The sequence below is a fragment of the Equus quagga genome, chromosome 2, assembly GCF_021613505.1.
Source record: "Equus quagga isolate Etosha38 chromosome 2, UCLA_HA_Equagga_1.0, whole genome shotgun sequence".
NCBI lineage: Eukaryota > Metazoa > Chordata > Mammalia > Perissodactyla > Equidae > Equus > Equus quagga.
Genome location: NC_060268.1, coordinates 179,393,953 through 179,412,604, shown reverse-complemented (window position 1 = coordinate 179,412,604; position 18,652 = coordinate 179,393,953). Strand labels below are relative to the sequence as shown.

The window sequence follows — 18,652 nt, the reverse complement described above, 5'->3', positions numbered from 1 at the left end:
CAAAAACGTTATGTTAAGTCAATTATGCTTACTTTGTATAATAGTAAACCCAATTTATTGACAGGAAGAAGTTCCATGAGAAATCGTTGAGACTTTTAATAGTAGATTATAAAGTAGAACACGGAGTAGAACTCAATTTTAATAAAAACGTGAATATGGGCATAAGGATATGGATATATAAGTCTTTGCCCAAGTTTAACAAAATTATTTCTTCTAGGGTGAAGTTTTTATTATATTTGCTTTCTTCTTCCTCCTTTTTTTTTTAAAGATTTGCATCTGAGCTAACACTGTTGCCAGTCTTTTGTCTTTTTTTTTTTTTTAATTCTTCTCCCCAAAGCCCCCCGGTACATAGTTGTATATTCTAGTTGGAGGTCCTTCCGGTTGTGCTCTGTGGGATGCCACCTCAGCATGACTTGATGAGTAATGCCGTGTCCACACCCAGGATCTGAACCAGTGAAACCCGGGCCACTGCCTAACCACTCAGCCACAGGGCTGGGCCCCGGCTTTCTTCTTTATTTTTATTAGTTCCGTTTGATATTTTTTCTAATGAGCATATATAATGTTTTTATCACAATATAAAATTATTTTCACACTGGAAAATGGGCTAAAAGGAAATAATTACAGAAATTCTGTCCCACCTCTTAAAAATGTAGTCAAAATAAGTAGACTTAAATAGAAAAAAAAAAATCGGTTTTCTCAATAACATGCAATGTTGTGAAGCTATAGTAAAGCAGGCACATTCACTGTGTTAAGGGTAGGTGATCAAATTGAAAAACTTTTCCTAACAAGCAACTGGGCAATGGGTAGCAACAGCTTCAGCGAAAGCTCACATGCTTTGACTCACTTCCAGAAATCTAAGCAAGGAAATACTCAGAGATTCGGACAAAGGTTTATGTAGAGGGATGTTCATGCGTTGTTCTTTTTCAGTCGTGATTTAAAGATTGAAACAACATGCCTGTCCACAACAGTGGGGTATTTGTGCACACATCTCCAAAAACTCAGTTCAACCATAATGCTGAGCTTCTGCTCGGTGCCAGGCTCTTTGACAGACCCCGGGATCTAGTGATGAACCAAACAAACTTGTTCACCTCCTGAAGCCCGTCGTCCAGTCACTCTAGTGGGAAAGACAGTCAGCTCCTTCCACACATGAGTTAGATGCTATTCAAGAAAAGTACAAGGTGCAAATGTGCATATGCAAGATCACTTTATAATCAGACAAAGAAAAAAGAGTGCAAAACGTGTTGTGAACACCTTATTATCTCAAGAAATGATCTGCTTGCCAAATGGGGGAGTTTCTCTGAGGGCCAGAAATGATCATTTATAAACTATTAGCCACCCCACAGAGAGAATGGAGAGTAGGCATAAAGACCGAACGCAAGAATGTTCAGAACCGCTTCCATCAGAGTACGGAAGAGAAATAAAGATGAGACCTCTCAAGCTATCATTTAAATAACGTGCTAATATGGTCCAGTTTGAAAGGCACACCTCTCTAGTAGGGTCTAAAAATAAGGAGGTGTGAACTTTTCTCTTTCCACTCCGCGGAACCTTTAGCAAAGGCTTAATCTCCTTTAGGATTTCCTTTTGGAACAATGGTTAGGATCAAGTCGTTAACCAGTTAAGCAATTCCTGAGCGAGTTGGGACCCTATACTGTTGGCTGTTAGAATCAGCAGCATTTTGGGGGTACAGATTCTCTGCGCCCTCACTATTTAGGAATTCTTGTCCTGTCCTAATATCGTAGGCTGAACTTGCTTCCAAGGCACTCGACAAAGGGTTATAAACTAGTTGTGTGGTTGAGGAAGTCCCCGGAAAGACTGTGCGCACCCCTTGTTCCTGCTGGTTGACTATAACCATAGCAACCCCTTTACTCCAGACCAAAGTCCAGCTCCTGTAAATCTTTATGACTGTGTTCACAGTCCAATGTTCATTAGAATAACCCTTCCTGAGAAGAGCGAGGTTTTATATTTGACAACAAAGTATTTGACTCCATTTCTAAATACTGGACTCCAAATGATAAAGTCTAAAAATATTATAAAAGATCTTTGTTTTTTTACCTTAGGACCCTTATTTTCCTGAGAAAATGCCTACAACAGAGAAAACATTGATGTTCTTAGCAAGCTTTTTGGCAAACTTGGCATCTTTCATCGTAATTTGCTCTGTTCTTGGGACTCAAGAATGGATGAGCAGTGCAATTGCCGTTAGCGACTCTTCTTCAAATGGCAGTATTGTTATCACCTATGGACTCTTTCGTGGTGGGAGTACTCAAGACGGGAGTGCTGGACTTTTAGAACCAGACAAAGAATTTGAAGGTAAATGACAGACTAATTTGAATAAATACCATGAGATTGAACTAAGTGGGTAGGACTCGTGTCATTCTATATTTGGGCCAAATAACCGTTCAAAAATAATTTCTTTGTAAGCTTTAAGTTGGACTGTAGATATGAACAGATTTTTTAATTTTGAAAATTACCGTATTATTACTTCAGCTTCCTCATCTATTTGTGTCAGACAACAGTCTGAATCCTTCTAGCAGAGGCTATGTTTAAATGGGACTGCCAAGTTTATGGACAAGTAAATAATTAAGTAATAATGTATAGCAGCAATATGGTATCCAACAGCCAGTGGAAACAGCATTTTTGACTGTACTGACTGTGGATTTTTGCTTGGAGGGGCAGCTTCTGTCCAGAACTTCATCAGTGGCATCTATGCAAGGAAAGATCATGGTGAAAAATATGGTCAATTTCTTCTTCTATATCTCAAATTCATTTCTTTAACTGATTTGAATTCACATTCTTACTTCCAAAACATCTCATTGTCGTTGGACGTAATATCGTTTCCATTAATTCTAGTAATAGTATATTTTACAGGAATACCTAATTTTTTCTGATTTCTTATGTAATAGTTTCCTACTCTCAAGGTATTGAAAATAAAAATTAGTTGAGAAGTGATAAGTTGAATTTAGCTACTTGACTTTTGAAGTTTGAATATATACCATCATGTTGTCTAAATTCAAAAGCAATGTTGGTAAATTATTTAGCACCTTAAATGGACTTTGCTTTGACCAGTGTAGCACACAGGTATTATACAGGCATTTTCCGGTATTATGTAGACATTACCTCTTGACTTATAAATGCGCATCATTTTCTAGCTTATACAACATGGTATTTAGTCCTCGTGCCATGAGTAATGGTAGGAGATTGAGTCTTAGACACCAGCTCTAAGTCCTAGCTCTAGTTTGTGCCTTTATTAATAAGATGATTTCCTGAAATCTGAACAACATGGTTATAGTTCCAAGCTGTAAATTTGTCTTTGTGATGTTAGCAAAAGCAACCACTGCCTTGGTGTTTCAGCCGCGTTACACACGTCCTCCAGGGCCAGCCTCAGCTTCTCAGGAAAACAAGGGATATTCGCTTTGCAGCAACTAGAAACTAAGACTTGCAAAGATTCAGTCACGCTTCAGTTATGTGAATAGCATCTTTGAAAACAAAAACTGTGCTAGTTCCTGAATATCCAGACACATTTAAAAATTTTTAAATATGAGATAACAGCATGTGAATTTTTTTGATTTTCATACAGTGTCTGTTTGGAGCCAGTCGGTTCCAATTTGAGACAAATGGCTTCAGCGAGAGCCCTGACTACCCATATCCAGGGCAGCACAGAAGTGGCAAGGGTACGTCAGAGTTGTGTGTAAGCAGTGTAAGCACGGTGGTGCTGAGACAGCAGGGATAACCGTGTTCAAGGACGGCCCTGAAGGCAGCAGGGCCACATAGGCCTGCAGCTCTGGGGAGCAAGGGAGGTGGAGTATCTGCATTTGCTTTGCCTGGCTTTCTACTTTTATTCTTTGTTACCGGAGACCCATGTTCCAGCTTCCTCAAGTCACTGCACAGCCCCTGGGTGCTGTAGAAGGTAAAGCACCTCCCAGCCAGTGAAAGTGTGCACAATTGCCCTGGTGGCCATCTGCTAAGGACCCCTTGGGGCCTAAGGGGGTCTTCATTGCTGAGGATTTTGGCAACCATTGAACTTGGAACACTTGGAAACAGTTCTCTTAGATGGGAAAAGTCACATAGCTAAAACGTCTGTCTCAGCGTCCAGCCGCTGCAGGTCCATGGATGCTTTCCCTGGAGAGCAGAACTGCCACATTACAGTGAGACGTGGCTGCTTTCCTACTGGTTTCTCATGATCACACAGGACTCATTTCAGTTTCAGAAACCAACAACTGGCAGTACAATAAAATCTGTATCAATGCCCCTTTCCTGTCCAGCAGTGTTGGATTGACTTTTCCATATGAGAAGTCAACCATGTCAGTCTCTTGGCTGGGATGAGGTCGCACTGAATATTGCACAGCTCTGCTATCCTTCTGCATAGGGTTTATCTCATTGTGCCAATTTTGGCTGTGGATTTTGAAATGAAACAGCAGTATGAAGTGATGATAGCTGATATCAATGTGCCAAAATAATTCAGTCAACAATAGGTCAATTGGTGGGGAAAATAATCAGTCACACCTGGTAAGGAGACTCTCCAGTGTGTAACTAGATGACTCGGGCAGCTCAGGCTGACCAGAAGGTCTGCTAGCCTCACCTGGAAGCATCCAGTCTGCCCAGCATCCAGAGGAAAAGTACAGGTCCACCAGTGAACTGCCTCACTGTGTCTACCGGTGAGCATGTTGCCTTAGCTACCCCAAAAATTTCTGGATATTTGATTTCAGTTCAAAAACCTTCCCTGGGTAGCTGCTACGTGAGTGAGCGGCTTGGATACTGAGAGGAACTACGCATAGTTCCTGGTCTTGGTGGCCTCAACATCTAGTCTTCCTAGAGAAAGACCCCCCCCCCCCCGCCATCAGTTAAATCCAGCAGCCTGCACTAATTGCAGGGCAAAGGTGTGCGCAGGGCACTACGAGAACCAGGGCGGTGCACCCCAGTCTGGCTCCCCAACACTGTTCACAATCTCTTTTCTTCACCTACCCCCTTTTGTTCTCAGAGAACTCAAAATTGTGCTGTTAGCCCAAGCTAAACATAATTAGGAAAGTAAATCTGCTGCAAAAATCAATTAATTGCAAGAAGAACAAATGAGGTTTATTTCTCCGGAATTTACAAGAAACCCCTTCCTTATGACTCCTAGCCATCCACCCCTACCCTGTACACATCAGATAGTTTTCCTGGGGAGGAGTGACTTATCGTTTGTCCCCAAAGATGTGACCACACTGGGAGGTGTAGGGTGGGAGGGCAGAAAAAGCATTTCCCCCCAACATTCTTCTCCTCAGAAATACCGATAAATTGACCAGAGACTGGGGACAGTAGCTGGGACATCCTGGGAGAGCTCCCAGACCACATTCTGGGATCTATGGATTTAATGAGCTCTTCCAGGGACCTACTGTGGTCCACGGATTGAGGAACTCCACCAGGTCAGGCGCCCTGGTGACCAGGTGCTGGAGGAAAGGGTGGAGGCAGCAAGTGCCTCCCCATCCCAAAGTCATCAGCTCTCCCTCGATTTCTGAGGACTTCTGAAAACCAGAGCTAGAAGGGACAGATGGCAGGTGGCACCTGAAGGGTTAAATCTCTGTGCGGAGAGCCCGGATGTCCACATGACCCCATTTATTCACGCGGCCCCGGTGCCCCTAGCACATTTTGCCTCCCAGCTGCAGGAGTCGTGGCCTCTTTCCTGTGACCGCCAGATTCCGGCATTTAGTTCCAATTGTGAGGTGGCTTTCCTGATTCCAAAGCTTGGCCCCTAAAAGGAAGAAAAGAGAACGGAATGTAATTGCTAATTTTGTAGGCAGAGAGCAGCTGTCAGATGCTATGGAGGTTTATTGTGATTTCATCCTTGCTAACTTTCACTGAGTTTCCAGCTTTCATTGCCTGAGTTCTGAGCCAGGAGGGGGAGGGGAGATACAGCTGTCATACCTGCGTGGCAGAGAATTCAGAATGCTGAGGTATAATTTCACAATAGAGCAGCGAGAATTCAGATAAATCGTCACATTAATACATGGAAAGTATGAGACGAGTCAGTAGGCTCCGAATTGACTGCCTTTTGAAAAATCATGTCTATTACATCTTCCCAACAGTCAGAAACAAAGTTTCTCTTTTTTTTTTTACTCTGAAAAAGTAGAATATTTGCCACTTGAGAATTTAACATCCATTTACGGCTTTTAATAAGTGTATAAAGCAGAAACATTCTCCAGGGCATTTCAGGTGTCTTGGCCACACGACATCTTCCCCGCACTGAAATTCCTATTTTCTAATTAATCAGCCAAATTATCTCCTACTGGCTGAGGAGAGAGTTCCTTCAGTTCTCTCCTGACTCGACCCGCGCATCTCCTTTGCGCGCACGAGGAGCAGGGGAGGGTGGAGCGGGAAGCCGGTTTTGCTGGTGGTGACTGAGTCTGGAAGCATGGGCAGCATTCGACCTGCACCCCCGAACAGATGGATCTGACTTTCTGTTGTTTTTCCTGCTCTTTCTCTGGTGTCACCTTCCACTAGTTTCAAGAGGTGTGTGCTAAATTGTAGCAAAATCCCTCAACCACAGCATCTCCACGAGCCAGACAAAGAAGCAAGAGGCTCAGCCTGAGGTCAGTCCCAGCCAGGCAGCCACCCCCAAGGGCAGACAGCTCCTCGGTCCCCACCCATCCCCATCCAGGCAACAGGTGGTGGCAGTCAGGTCTCCATTTTTAGTTTAACCAATGGCCTGTTAGAGTTCTTGCCTGGGATGTGTAACAAAGAGGGCTGTGCTGAGAATTTCACCGGGTCTATGGGTCCTTAACAGCAATTGAGAAAACAGCCTGGTCACCACTAGCTCAGAACAGACTGGAATTCGGGAGTTGGACTTTGCTCCCAGCCTCTGTGAGTCAGAGGCGATGAAGTCATCATCTCCCAGTCCTGGTCCTGAGTGGCTGCTTTCCCCCTCCTGTCCTCTCTGGTCTCCCATGGCTTTCAGGGCCTGTGTGGCAGTACTGACACCAGGTTCCTTTCTCCTGCACTCTTTCTTTCCTCTTGTTTTCTCTTCTGCGTGCTCTTAGGGCCACACCTCCTCTCTCCCCTCAGCTCTGAGCTCCTGGCCTCACTCCCCTCCTGCCTCCTCTGGCTGCTGGTCCAGGAGCCTCTCCTTGCCCCCTGGGCCACTCCCCACATGGCCTGCTCAATCCAGGGACCCTGGCTCACAGGCATCAGGATATTCTCACGCATGAGGATCTTGACCATAAGATCCAATACCTAGCGATGTCTGATGGCAGACTTGCCGGCCAAATCTCTTTCATGTACATTCCATCCAATGACAGGACATTTGGCTCCCTCATAGACTACTACTGATTTTTTAAAAAGCTGAACTGATAGAATTTAGAGGTTCAACAGTGGAGAGAGGATGGACCCTGGGGAGGTGGTATCAGATCTCATCGGCAGTGCTGTGCTGCTTCTGGCCAGCATGCTTTGAGAAGTAGAGTCGGACTAATGTTTGCAAAGCCAGGACCAGGCCAGCAGGAGCTTTGGAATCGCATCTTACAAAGAACCTTTGGGAGACGTGGCTGTTCATCACGCTGGGGTTTTATCCCTCTTCAAATATTTGGGAAGCCTGTCAGGCAGGAGAGGAGCAAGTGGATTCCGTGTTGCTCCAAAGGGAGCATAAGGACCCTGGGCAAAAGTCATAGAGGCGCAGATTAGAGCCAACACAATGAAGAATTTTGAAATAATTAAGGTCCCACAGGGATGGAAGGGATGGCCTTGCAAAGAGAGGGCCCCTGGCTGCCAGGACACAGTTCCACAGGAGGCTTGGTAAGAAACCTTCCAGGGCCTTTCTGGTTTCTGTTCTTTAAAGCTGCTCTGGGGTGAGGATGTGAGTGGCTCCCCACTGTCTCCCTGGGGCCTGAGAAACAGGAATGGAAAGAGGGAACCTTTAACTTTTTCTTGCCCACCCCCGTCATGGTCCTCATACCTTGCAATTCCCCACAACTTTGTTAGTATATTACTATGGACTCTGAAATCTTTTTCCCAGATTATCTTCTTTATATCACTGTGACTTTCACAGAACACCTTGGCAAACACTTTATTTAATGTGGCAGCAACTTCCTAAGGGCTTACAACACACTGGTGGCCCTTGGAGATGTTTTATACATGTGTGGCTAGATTTACCCATCAGTGTGGGGACAGCAGGCCTCTGGTGTCTGTCTATTTTGTGATGTAAATAAAGGAGTAAGTAGAGGAAACCAGCGCATGGGAGGATGTCTGGTGGTGGTTCGAAACAGGATGGCAAAAGCAGGAACTGATGGCTAATGGCCCAGGGCATCTGTGTTTCACTTTACACAAGTGCATATCCATGTCTGGAGCACCTTTGCACTTAAGAAACACGCAAATTTTTTTTTAATGCTGTTAGAGTGCAGAGAAATTTAGCTTAGAAAGAAATCTGATGATTTACCCAAGCGTCTGATGGTTTCCAGCGTTTGAGCCACATGGGCATTGGATCCTCTCTGGCTCCAGGGAAGGTAAGCCAGGAAGTGTGGCAGATGCCTCAGTTTGTACACACAGAAGTCACTTTCCTATCTCCAGGGCCAGCCTTCAGCTCCCACCTTCCCGGTCACCTTCGTGAGCCCTACGCCTCCTGGCCTTCTCTGTAACGGACAACCCTTGCTCTCTGGCTCCCTTCAGAGATCTCAGGATTGACCGGATCCTCGCTGTCACAGGTTTTCAGGGCGGCCCACCCTGTAAGTGTCTCCAAGTGGAAGCAGAGTTGGTGCTCAGAGCAGAGGACTCTGACTCTGATGAAATTGTGATACTGCCCACTAGCGAGTCGTCTGAGGACAGAGTGTACAATGGGAAGATTGTCCAGCCGGCAGCAGCTTATTGAGGAGGGCACACTCTTTCCTAAGGGATTTTAAAATGGGGATAGACATCCAGTGATCCACAGTGATGCAGTTACACTCACTCAACCTCAGATTCAACAACTGGTCTAAGTGAGGAATGAAGCTCCTGAGTCCTGGTCCCTCCTGTTCTTGCACGCCTGAGAGATGCCTTCTGGCAACTTCTACCCAAACTCCTATGCGGATAAGATGTGGAGGGAGGCTGGGTTGTGTGTGGAGCAGCCCTCGGATCTAGGGTCAGTATTTGCATTTTGCACTATGCACTTACCAAATGTTGTTTTAGTTCTAGGGGTATTGAAAAATTCTTCCCAAAAAACTCTGCATGTGTTGGTTATCGTGTTCCTGATCCTCAGTTTGGTCACTTCGCTGCTGAGTTGTGCATTTACCCTCTACAACAGCATCAGCAACCCCTACCAGACGTTCCTGGGACCAGTGGGGGTGTACACGTGGAGCGGACTCAGCGGTGAGTGAGTGTCCCGGAGCTCTGCCCAGAAGCGCGTTCTCTCTGTCTCTACCTCTCTGCCTCTCTCTCTTGCACATGAAACACACACAACCACAGCAGAACCCAGGAAGTCGGGAGGACCCACCAGGTGCCGAGGCATGTGCTGAGAGCTGGGATTTCCTTTTGTAAATGTATGGCATTTATTAAGCATATTTGGAAATAAAATTCTGTTTTAAATTCACTGATGAGAGGTGAGGAGTAAAGTGAGGAGGGGACGTTAGGTTTTAAAATACATAATATACGCCAGTCTCTGCTTTTGAGTATCTTTGGTTGAATGTAGGGAGTTCCACCAAATGCACGTCAATCAACAGAATAGTCCCCGGGCTCCTGCTTTGTGCTTAACTCCAAATTAGCCTCCATGTGACGTATAGAAGTACGCACACACACGCACACACATACACACATGTGCACACACTTATTTACTCTCCTTCTCTCCTCCATTCAACAATCATCAACTTGGGCTGAAACCTAACACAACACGTTTGTATCATTGTGCTACAGAGAATCACAAAGGATGTTATTTAGGAGAATCTTGGGTCAACGCCCTTCTCGTGGGTGACCTGTGAGCCCGGGCTGCTGCTGTGTGGTGTGGCTAGGTTATTTTATTTGTTGTTGGGCGAGGTGTTTGGGTGGGGATGGAGCCCAGATGGGAAGTGGGTTACAGCATTGAGTCACGGTATTTCTGCCTCTCACTGGGTCTCGATGAGGCTCAGCCACATGTGCCCAGAGGTGTGGTGAAGTGAGTGCCTCTTTGCCCCTGCCAGGCAGCCGGATTTCCCCTGCACTTTCCCTCTCTCCATCACGAAAACTTGATCTCAAGAAAGGATCTGCAGCTCATCCTACTAGTGGGATGACTCTGGAGGTGGCTTCACATAAGTTCCAGATACGGCAATTTAACACAGTGCAGAAACTTTCAAGCACAGGAAAGGTGCTGTGGAAATCAGGCAGCCTTGGAGGGGAGACTCTGGGCAGCTTCCTCCTGTCCTCTGTGAGAGGCCAGCCTCACGCTAGCCCAGAGCCGGTGGCTGGAAGAGGCCCCCGTGTCTCTATGCCGTGGCTATCAGCAGTGGTGTGCTGGAAAATGTGAACAACTGGTTCTAGGAGGAGGGGAGCCCTGACTGGAGCACTGGCTGATGCGAGTGGTGTGGACATTTCCACTATGGTTGTTTTCATGCTAGTTGTTGAGGAGATGTGTGAACGGGCCCCAGCACAGTGTGGATCCGAGGGAGAGCCATGCAACTCACTGATCAAACAGGGATGCTTTTAAAAATGCGATTCGTAATCGTTAATCCAGGACAACAGATGGAAACTGGGACTGTCCTGGGCAAACTTGCATGTATGGCCACATTGCATACCTCAGCTCTGAGGATCTGGGCTCAGGCTGGTTTGGCCGCATTCACACATGGTTAGCCTTTTCCTTTCTCTCTGTGCCTTTGTTACTTGCTGGTAAAAAACAAACAGATCCCCCAATTTAATGGGCATCCACTGTGGGCCAGGAAGACAGCCCTGTGGGATGACTATTTCTGCTTCCTGTCTCCCAGTGGAGCTGAGTGTGGGAACGCTAGAAGACTAGGTTGCAAACTCAGATGCCCTTACCCAAATGCCATGTTTCCTTCGCCCAAGCTGTTTCTAGGATTATAATTCACTTCAGTCAAGCAAACAAAAGGTGAGACTCACTGGCACTCATTGCCAGGGTAAAAAATAGAGTATTTTAATTTTTTCTCTTGTAATTAAGAAGCTAAGGGGAGCAGTGGCTTCAGGTACAGCTGGATCTAGGGTCTCAGCCCTTGCCATCAGAACTGTGTTTCCCCCTAGTGCTCTGTCTCTAGATTTCCCCAGTGTTTCCTCTGTTACCAAACAGCCCAGCTGGTCCTCTTGAAGGCAAGATGGCTGCCAGCCAGTCGTGGCTCATGGCTGACGGCAGCAACCCCAGGAGAAAAGACTTCTGTTTTTGCCCAAATCTGACTCTCCCTGGAATTGCTGTTCCCCATCCCTGGAGCAATCTCCCTGGCCGGCAGGGTTGAATCCACTGATTGACCCACCGATTGGCTGAGGACACCTACCCACCTTGGAGCTGGGGGAGGGGATTCCGAGAGGAAAATCAGGCACTAGGACCAGGGAGGAGGGCTGGAGGTGGGGCCCTGGAACAAAATCGTCCACTATGTTCACAGGATCAGTGTTCAAAGCCCATCCCTTCTTCTAGGCAAAAGGGACAACCTGTTTTCCACAAAGTGGAGCTTCTGGTCTCTTTTCCGCCACAGTTGAGTATAAGCTGACTTTGCACAGGGCCGAAGCCGATGCACGTTTATGGAGGAAAACATGAAAAAAAGGGGCCGGCAGCATTGCCCCCAATCCTCACCTACTTCTAACAACAAAGAATTGTTTGACAAGGAGAGAGTTCATGCCACATTCCTTTCCTGGCTCGGGGCAAGTTCTAACACAGAGAGAGGCCTTAGGTGGGCGGAAAAACAATCGGAGACGTTGATGTGTAAGGAGGAGGTTTGCTTCTGACAGGGGTGGAGGAAGGTCTTTGTTCAGCGTTTGGCTTTGCCTCCAGCCTCCCCTGAAAGCCCCTCACGGCCTCTTGATCCCAGCGCTGTGACAGGCAGGACTTCCGCCCTGGGTTTGCCTCTGGGGTCACCTGATTTTCTTCACAGGAGCCTCGAGGGTTGGAGAACTTAGTGAAAATTCAGTTTGTGCAAGGCTCGGCCCACAGGAAGGTTTTGTGCACGAAGATGCTGTTGACATATCGAGGGAGGAGAGCAGGGGTCGGGCTGACTTCCGGGGTCCTGGAGCCAGAGGGAAGTGCCACAAACGCCTGTCCAGGCTGGCTTTGAAGAACCTCTCCTTGGCTACTGGGAAGAAGAGGAAGTGGGTTTCCTAGCTTGTTTCTGAAGGAGCAGGAGTCATTCTGGTTTGAGGAGAAGGCAGCTTCACTTCCCGGCTCCTGCGCCCTCTGACCCCGGCCTGCCCTTTGTACCACACCCGCCTGGTGTGGCCCGACTGTGAGCGCAGGGTAGATAATTGTAGACTGAGAGAATGGTGGAGCCAGAGAGAACTTTGCTGACTATCTGCTCCAACACACTTGTTCCTGAGGACACCAGAGAGCGGAAAGTGATGGGGCAGAGCACGGTCACACAGTTTGATAATGACAGGCCAGGACAAAAAGCCAGCGTCCTGAGCCTTTGGGGGCTCCTCCTTCTACCATGGGGCCACTTCCAGTGCCCTCTCTTCCTAAAGGGGCTCAGGTCAGCATTTGCGTCCGCGTGGTAGCCCCTCCCAATTCAAATCAAAGCCATGGGCATGCCACTTTAGAAAATGTATTGAACCCTGTGTTCCTCCTGCCCCTTTATGACTAAGCTTTTCTAAGAAACTTCACAAGAGCATAATGAAGGATAATTAAGAGGTGTGAGATGCACAGAGCATCAGAGGAGGGGCTTTTATACGTACAAATTATTAAGAAATAAAACCATTACGTTGAGGATGAAAGTCTGTCATCAAGGACAGTTAGAGCATTCTCCTCACGCTAAAGCCCTGTAATTAGGGCCTTTTAGAGGGCTGTTTGGAAAAGTTCCCTGGGTGTGGGTTATAGCCAGGACACGGTTGTCACCAAAATGTCCGTCTAGAGCTGGGTAAATCTCAGCAGACGAAGAGTCACACGGCGGGTGTCCCGAAGGACTTCCCTCCCCAGGATTCCCAGATGGCAGGGTCAGGCCCCGATGTCGCTGGATGGCTCACCTGCCACATCGAGAGTCCGGGAGCATTTGCACCCTTACCCTCCACCCCCGCCTTTTTAAACAGCTTTATTGAGGTGTGATTGACATGCCATACAATTCACCCTTTTAAAGTGTCCAATTCCAGGCTTTTAGTATGTTCATAGATACGTGCAACCATCACTGCGGTTTTAGAATATTTTCAACACCTGAAGTAGAAACGCCTTGCCCTTTAGCTATCAGCCCCGTCCCACTCACAGCCCTAAGCAACAAGGAACCTACCTTCTCTGTTCATCTGGTCCCCTTGGGAAGATGAGGAATAAGGTTTGGAGAAAGACAAGTCGCCCGCGGCCGCATGGCTTGAGCCCTGGAGCCCTGCTCTCTCTGACTCCAGAACTGTTCTTTACACCACGACGGCTTTCCAAAGTCAATACCAAGGCATGTTCTCTGGCGGAGGGCATTGTGAAGAACAAAAAAAGGGAAGATAGAAAAATTTTTAATTGTCTTATAAATTGAGTTTAGTAAGGAAATCCTTCCTGATTAAACAGTGTTCTCCATCATGTGTAAAGTGAAATTCCAGCTCCTGAGCTGGCAGGGTGGACTCCATCCTCTGTGTCTGGTGGTAAGGACCCATGGGGCCACCCTCCCTCAGCTGGACTTGTCTCTCACAGTCCCAGATGCTCTAAACTCACCATCCATCATGCATCTTTATTTAGGCTGGCTCTTCTCTTTGAAATGCTGTTGTCCTTCCTCAGCCTCTCTGGTCTTTTTCATGCATTCAGGTCTCACTAGACAGTTTCCCTATTGACTCTCCTGTTCAGCCATTCATGCGGCACACCTGATATGTACAGTGCCCTAGGAAGTGGGCTATGCGATATTTTAGTTGCACAGCAACTCCTTCTGCAAGGATTGGGGCCAGAATGTTTGCTCCTGGTCATATACTGCCCTGCACCATCTGGTGTTTCATGCCTGGCATCTGCTCTTGTCTTACCTTTCTTTCACATTCTCCCCATTTCCTAAAAGAGTGTAAGCCCCAGTGTAGATTTGCAGTAAATGCCCTTACAGTACATGTTTGGTAAAGAAAAAAAGTGACGTTAAAAATGTATCACCGTATCATTTACAAACTTACCCTTCTTTTCAGCATCCTTAACTTTCGTGACCATGATGCTGTTTGTGGGGAACATACAAGCCAAACATCTCTCGCAAGAGCTGATTGAGGCACTCTACTCGTCCTATCCAAGATCCACTCACAAAGGAGTAACTCACCGTTATGGATATTCATTTTGGCTCATGCTGCTCATCATTCTTCTAAATATAGTCGCCGTGGTCATCATCATTTTCTACCAGAGGGCCAGATACCAGCGGAAGCAGGAGCAGAAAAAGCCGATGGAATATGCTCCAAGAGATGGGATTTTATTCTGAATTCTGTATTATGCCGTTTTGTCAGTAGGTCTGTTCTGTTGTACCTCAGCTCCCCAAGCAGTAACTGGCCCGCTCGTCTAACAATCAGCGTGGGAAAGTGTGGTCCTGATTGACTGTCATTTTGTGATAGTTTTTGTATCTCATGACCTATGTTCTTCGTAAATGATCTGCCCTTGTAAAGGTTCTTTCCATGAGGGCAAGGAAGGTGAAAGGAAAGCTCTTCAGTCCATGTAGTGTTCAAAGTGGAGTGATGAGGAGTCTATGGGTCCTTCTGGCCCGGTCTCACTATCTGAAATAATAAAGGTTTGTGTTACATACTTTAACACCTATGGTCTCATTTTCCTCAGGAGGGACCAGGTATCTTTATTCCACATTATAAATGAAGACAGAGGGATTCAGAAATCATCTTTCCAGGACCAGGGGTTGGAGGCAAAGGTGAGACTTTGGGATGAATGACCTGGTCCTCTGGACTCCTGGTTGCTGACATAACTCAAACCCAGTGGTGGGTGGTAGTGTGGATAAGTGGCCCTCAAACCCATTTTTGAGGTTCTAAGGTAGACGCTTGTGTGGAAGAGATTAGGAAGTGAAAATATCGAGGAAAGATAAAAATTATAAGCCTGCAGTTTATATGCTAAAGAGGCTAAAGGTTTTTTTGGTTTAAAGGGATTGTGGTGAATTCAGTCAAAATGGAAATGTAACATTGCAAGAAGTTCTAGCAACCACCCCACAAACCAACTCTTTGCTTAGTCACTCCGGTGTAGACAGAAGTCTATCACCCAGCAGGAGAATTGTGCCCAACCAGAGGCCGAGAAGGAAAGGGGGTGAGCACATGGCTTGCAGGATTCCCGGAGTCAAGGCCAGGGCAGACACAGAGCACAGGTGTGGATTGCCCTCTAAAAACAGGTGGGTGAAACTGGTTCATGGTCCATGAGAAGACAATGGGCAACCAGGAAAATTTAAAAAGGCACCAGAATGGATTTGACCTACTTTGCCTGTAGGATATTCTTCTAGACAGTCACTTTCAGGATCTTTTGCTCTTGAATACCCCACAAATCAGCTGGTTTGAACATTGACAAGATTCTGAAATAATCACCTTCCACGTCTTGATGGAACCAAAGCCAAACAGAGCAGAATTCCCTCAGTGTACTTCACAAAGCAAAGGCTCTGTAGACAGAAAAATCCTTTATGAAGCTATCAGGGATTAATGACCTTCTTACCTATTATTTTTTAAGAATTTGTCTTAGAAAGAATATTTTCCTTCAAGAAGCACATCTCGAATCCCTGTGACATGCTTAGCACCGTGCTAACCCGGGGACCTGCCCCCATGGAGCTTACTGCGAAGCAGCCAAGACAGACATTAACAAGCAGCCACTAAATTCCATGTCAAACAGGTACTTAGTCACAAAATTGTGCTCATTCTTTGAAAGGACAGTTCTCTATAAGCTCCCACCCCAAAGTCGTACTAAGTCAGGGTTACTCCAATAAATTAACTTACTGCGAAACTTTGAACATATTAAAATTCTGATTATCAACAGTGAAAATTTTCTAAATTCTCTGAAGCCAGAAACATTTATGTTCCTTGAAGTTTTGAACTTTATATCAGGTTTTGCTAACGTGGACAGGTAATGAAGAGGAAACAGATACAGGTAACAAATCCATGCGAATGATGGCTGAACAGGTGGGCACTGGCATCATGTGTTGGTGCAGAGGATGCCGTGGGATGTGAGGACCGCATGCATTCATCTCAGCAGCTGAGCAGAGCTTGGTTTATTTAGGGGACAAACTATCTTAATCCTTATATCACAGAGGGCCTTTAAGGAAGCATTGAAAATATAGGAATCCAGTAAATGGAACTACGTTTCACAGTTCGGGAGATGAAGAGAACGGCTCCATTGTTATGTCTGAAGGCAGAAGGTAATGAAACTACGTGTGTGTATTCAGTGGAAATCTTGTTAAGGAAGAGCAAAACTTTAGACTGTTCACAAATGCAGACGGTACTGAAGGGCCCAGCTGGGCCTCTCGGCCCCAGCCTGCAAAGTGGGCTTTTTGGCGAATGTTGTGGTGCAATGAGGGTGACTGACTTGTTTTTCAAGGAAAAAAATGCCGTTGCAGGGCAATTTGCTGTTCTAAACTACTTAATCGATGTGCATTACATTTGTTGTAATGGAACCACCTGAAACACTATTTTGAAGGTCCAAACTCGTCTACGGAATTAGAACATTTCAGGGATCATGATATGACCCCCAAATTAGCCCATGTGGTCCCTGGGTGACAAGGTTCATCCGTATTTGCAAAATAAAGAAATCATATAAAATATCGTGCTCTTCAATTTTGTAAGAACCCAGGGTCGCTGATGATAATTTTAGGGAAATTAATACTTTATACTCATGTCAAAGGGATCGGGCCCCCCTCAAAGAGCTGATGTTTGCAGAGCGTCGTGGGAGACAGGTAACCTCAGGTGAGCTCTCCCATCATCATTAGAATGTTATTTGATCGTCTCATGAGACCCTGTGGATTAGGCAGGGCAGGAGGAGTTGTCTCCTTGGATATGATACTTCCCAGGGTCTAAATAGCGACCCTCCAGCCGGCCCCACGTGCCTGTGCAGTATCGATACCCGTGTATGTGGCGTGTGGTCATACATGTACACGTACCGTATCAGCAGCCTCCTGCCTCCTGAGGCTGCTGGGCCTCTTGGCAGCCCTTGGAACCTGCAGATTCTGCAAAGGGCAGGCAGGTGCCCAGCACAGTTGTAGAGCAGGCTCTCCGTCCACCTGCCCAGCATCTGCTTAGCGCCCACCCAGTGCCCATCTTTCTCTTTCGCTCAAACCAGCCATTGAGTGCAGACTTGAAGCCAGGTTCTTAATTGCCTAATCCGGTGTTTCTCTACACGCTGGACAAGGATGCCAGCACGGCCTGTGTGGGACAGGATGGCTCAGAGTCAGGAGCCTGTCTGATTCTGAAATTCCAGCTTGGAGAGAGGCCGGGGCGCCTTGGTCCCTGAGCCCCTCTTGGGCATTCCTGACCCCAGCACCCAGAACCCCTAGGGTCCTCGGGCAGGTAAGTCCTTCAGCTAGGGGTGTGGAGGGCTGAGGCCTCCATAACATCAGGGGGGTGGTCTGGCTTCTGGTCCTCCTTCCCTGTCCTTACCTCCCAAGCACCACCCCCCCCCCCCAGGACATGGGGACACAGCTGGAGGCTCCATTTGCAGACTGCTCTAGCATCTCATAGCCAGAGATGAGATGAGAGAGGCCAGCAAAGTCCCTGCCCCTCTCTGAGCTTCTGTTTTCTCATAACTGAAAAATGGGTAATAAATAATAGAAATGACAGGGTACCACTGAGCAGAGAAAGTTCTAGAGAGTCAGGCAGTCTGGCATGGGGAAGCTATTTAATCTGAGTCTCAGTAAACCTCATTCTAATCATCTGTGAAACGGGATAACAGTAGCAGGTTTCGCTCCCTCTCAGGGTTGTGAGAATGAACCCTGACAAAGTGTGTAAAGGGCCCCTGGCCCTTGAGGACGGATGGCCCTCTCCCTCCCTCTCAGAACTGTGAGTATGGAAAAACTGTAAAGGTGAGACCAACACACCCCCTTAGCTACTGCAGGCCACATTCCTTCTTTTGGTTATAAAGGAGCAAGCAACAAACAAAAGCTTAAGCCCAGGGAGGGTAATAAACTCGCCCACGCATCCAAAGGTGGCAGGTGGCAAAGCAGGACTATAAACAGGTCTCTGGGCCCTTGTTCTTTTTACCTATGTTTGTTTCAGTTCCACGAACACGTGCATGCATCAGGCTGACGGTGACGGCGCAGGGACAAAGGACCAAAGGTCCCTGCTCTGGGAGCTCCGTCCTGGACAGGAAGTGTGGCCTTCCTGGTGTGTCCCCTAGGGTTTAGGACCACATTTCACTATATTTGTGGGTCTCACAGTGAATCTCATTCACAGAGAACAAAAAGGGGCTCCTCCCACAGGCAAAGACACCTCATCTGTTTCAAATAAATCCTCACCTGGGCTTGGGTGCTAACCTGAGCCGGAGAGGGTGGGTCTCCCCAACATGACCCTCCCACACCCAGAGGAGGCAGCAGATCCCGAAGGACTTTGTGCTCCTTAAAATAGAAAGTGAGGCCTGGGTTACTCATGGTGACCAGCGTCACTGGTTTACTGAAGCTGTGTGCAAGGA

General features: G+C 46.9%; 1 protein-coding gene across 1 annotated transcript; it reads left to right on the top strand.

Moving 5' to 3' along the window:
- Nucleotides 1–1,970: 1,970 nt before the first annotated feature.
- CLRN3 (clarin 3) lies at nucleotides 1,971–14,800 on the top strand. The gene is made up of 3 exons (XM_046654733.1): nucleotides 1,971–2,307; nucleotides 9,124–9,303; nucleotides 14,197–14,800. The coding sequence occupies exons 1-3, from the start codon at nucleotides 2,079–2,081 to the stop codon at nucleotides 14,475–14,477; spliced, it is 690 nt and encodes a 229-aa protein (XP_046510689.1). The 5' UTR covers nucleotides 1,971–2,078; the 3' UTR covers nucleotides 14,478–14,800.
- Nucleotides 14,801–18,652: the final 3,852 nt, after the last annotated feature.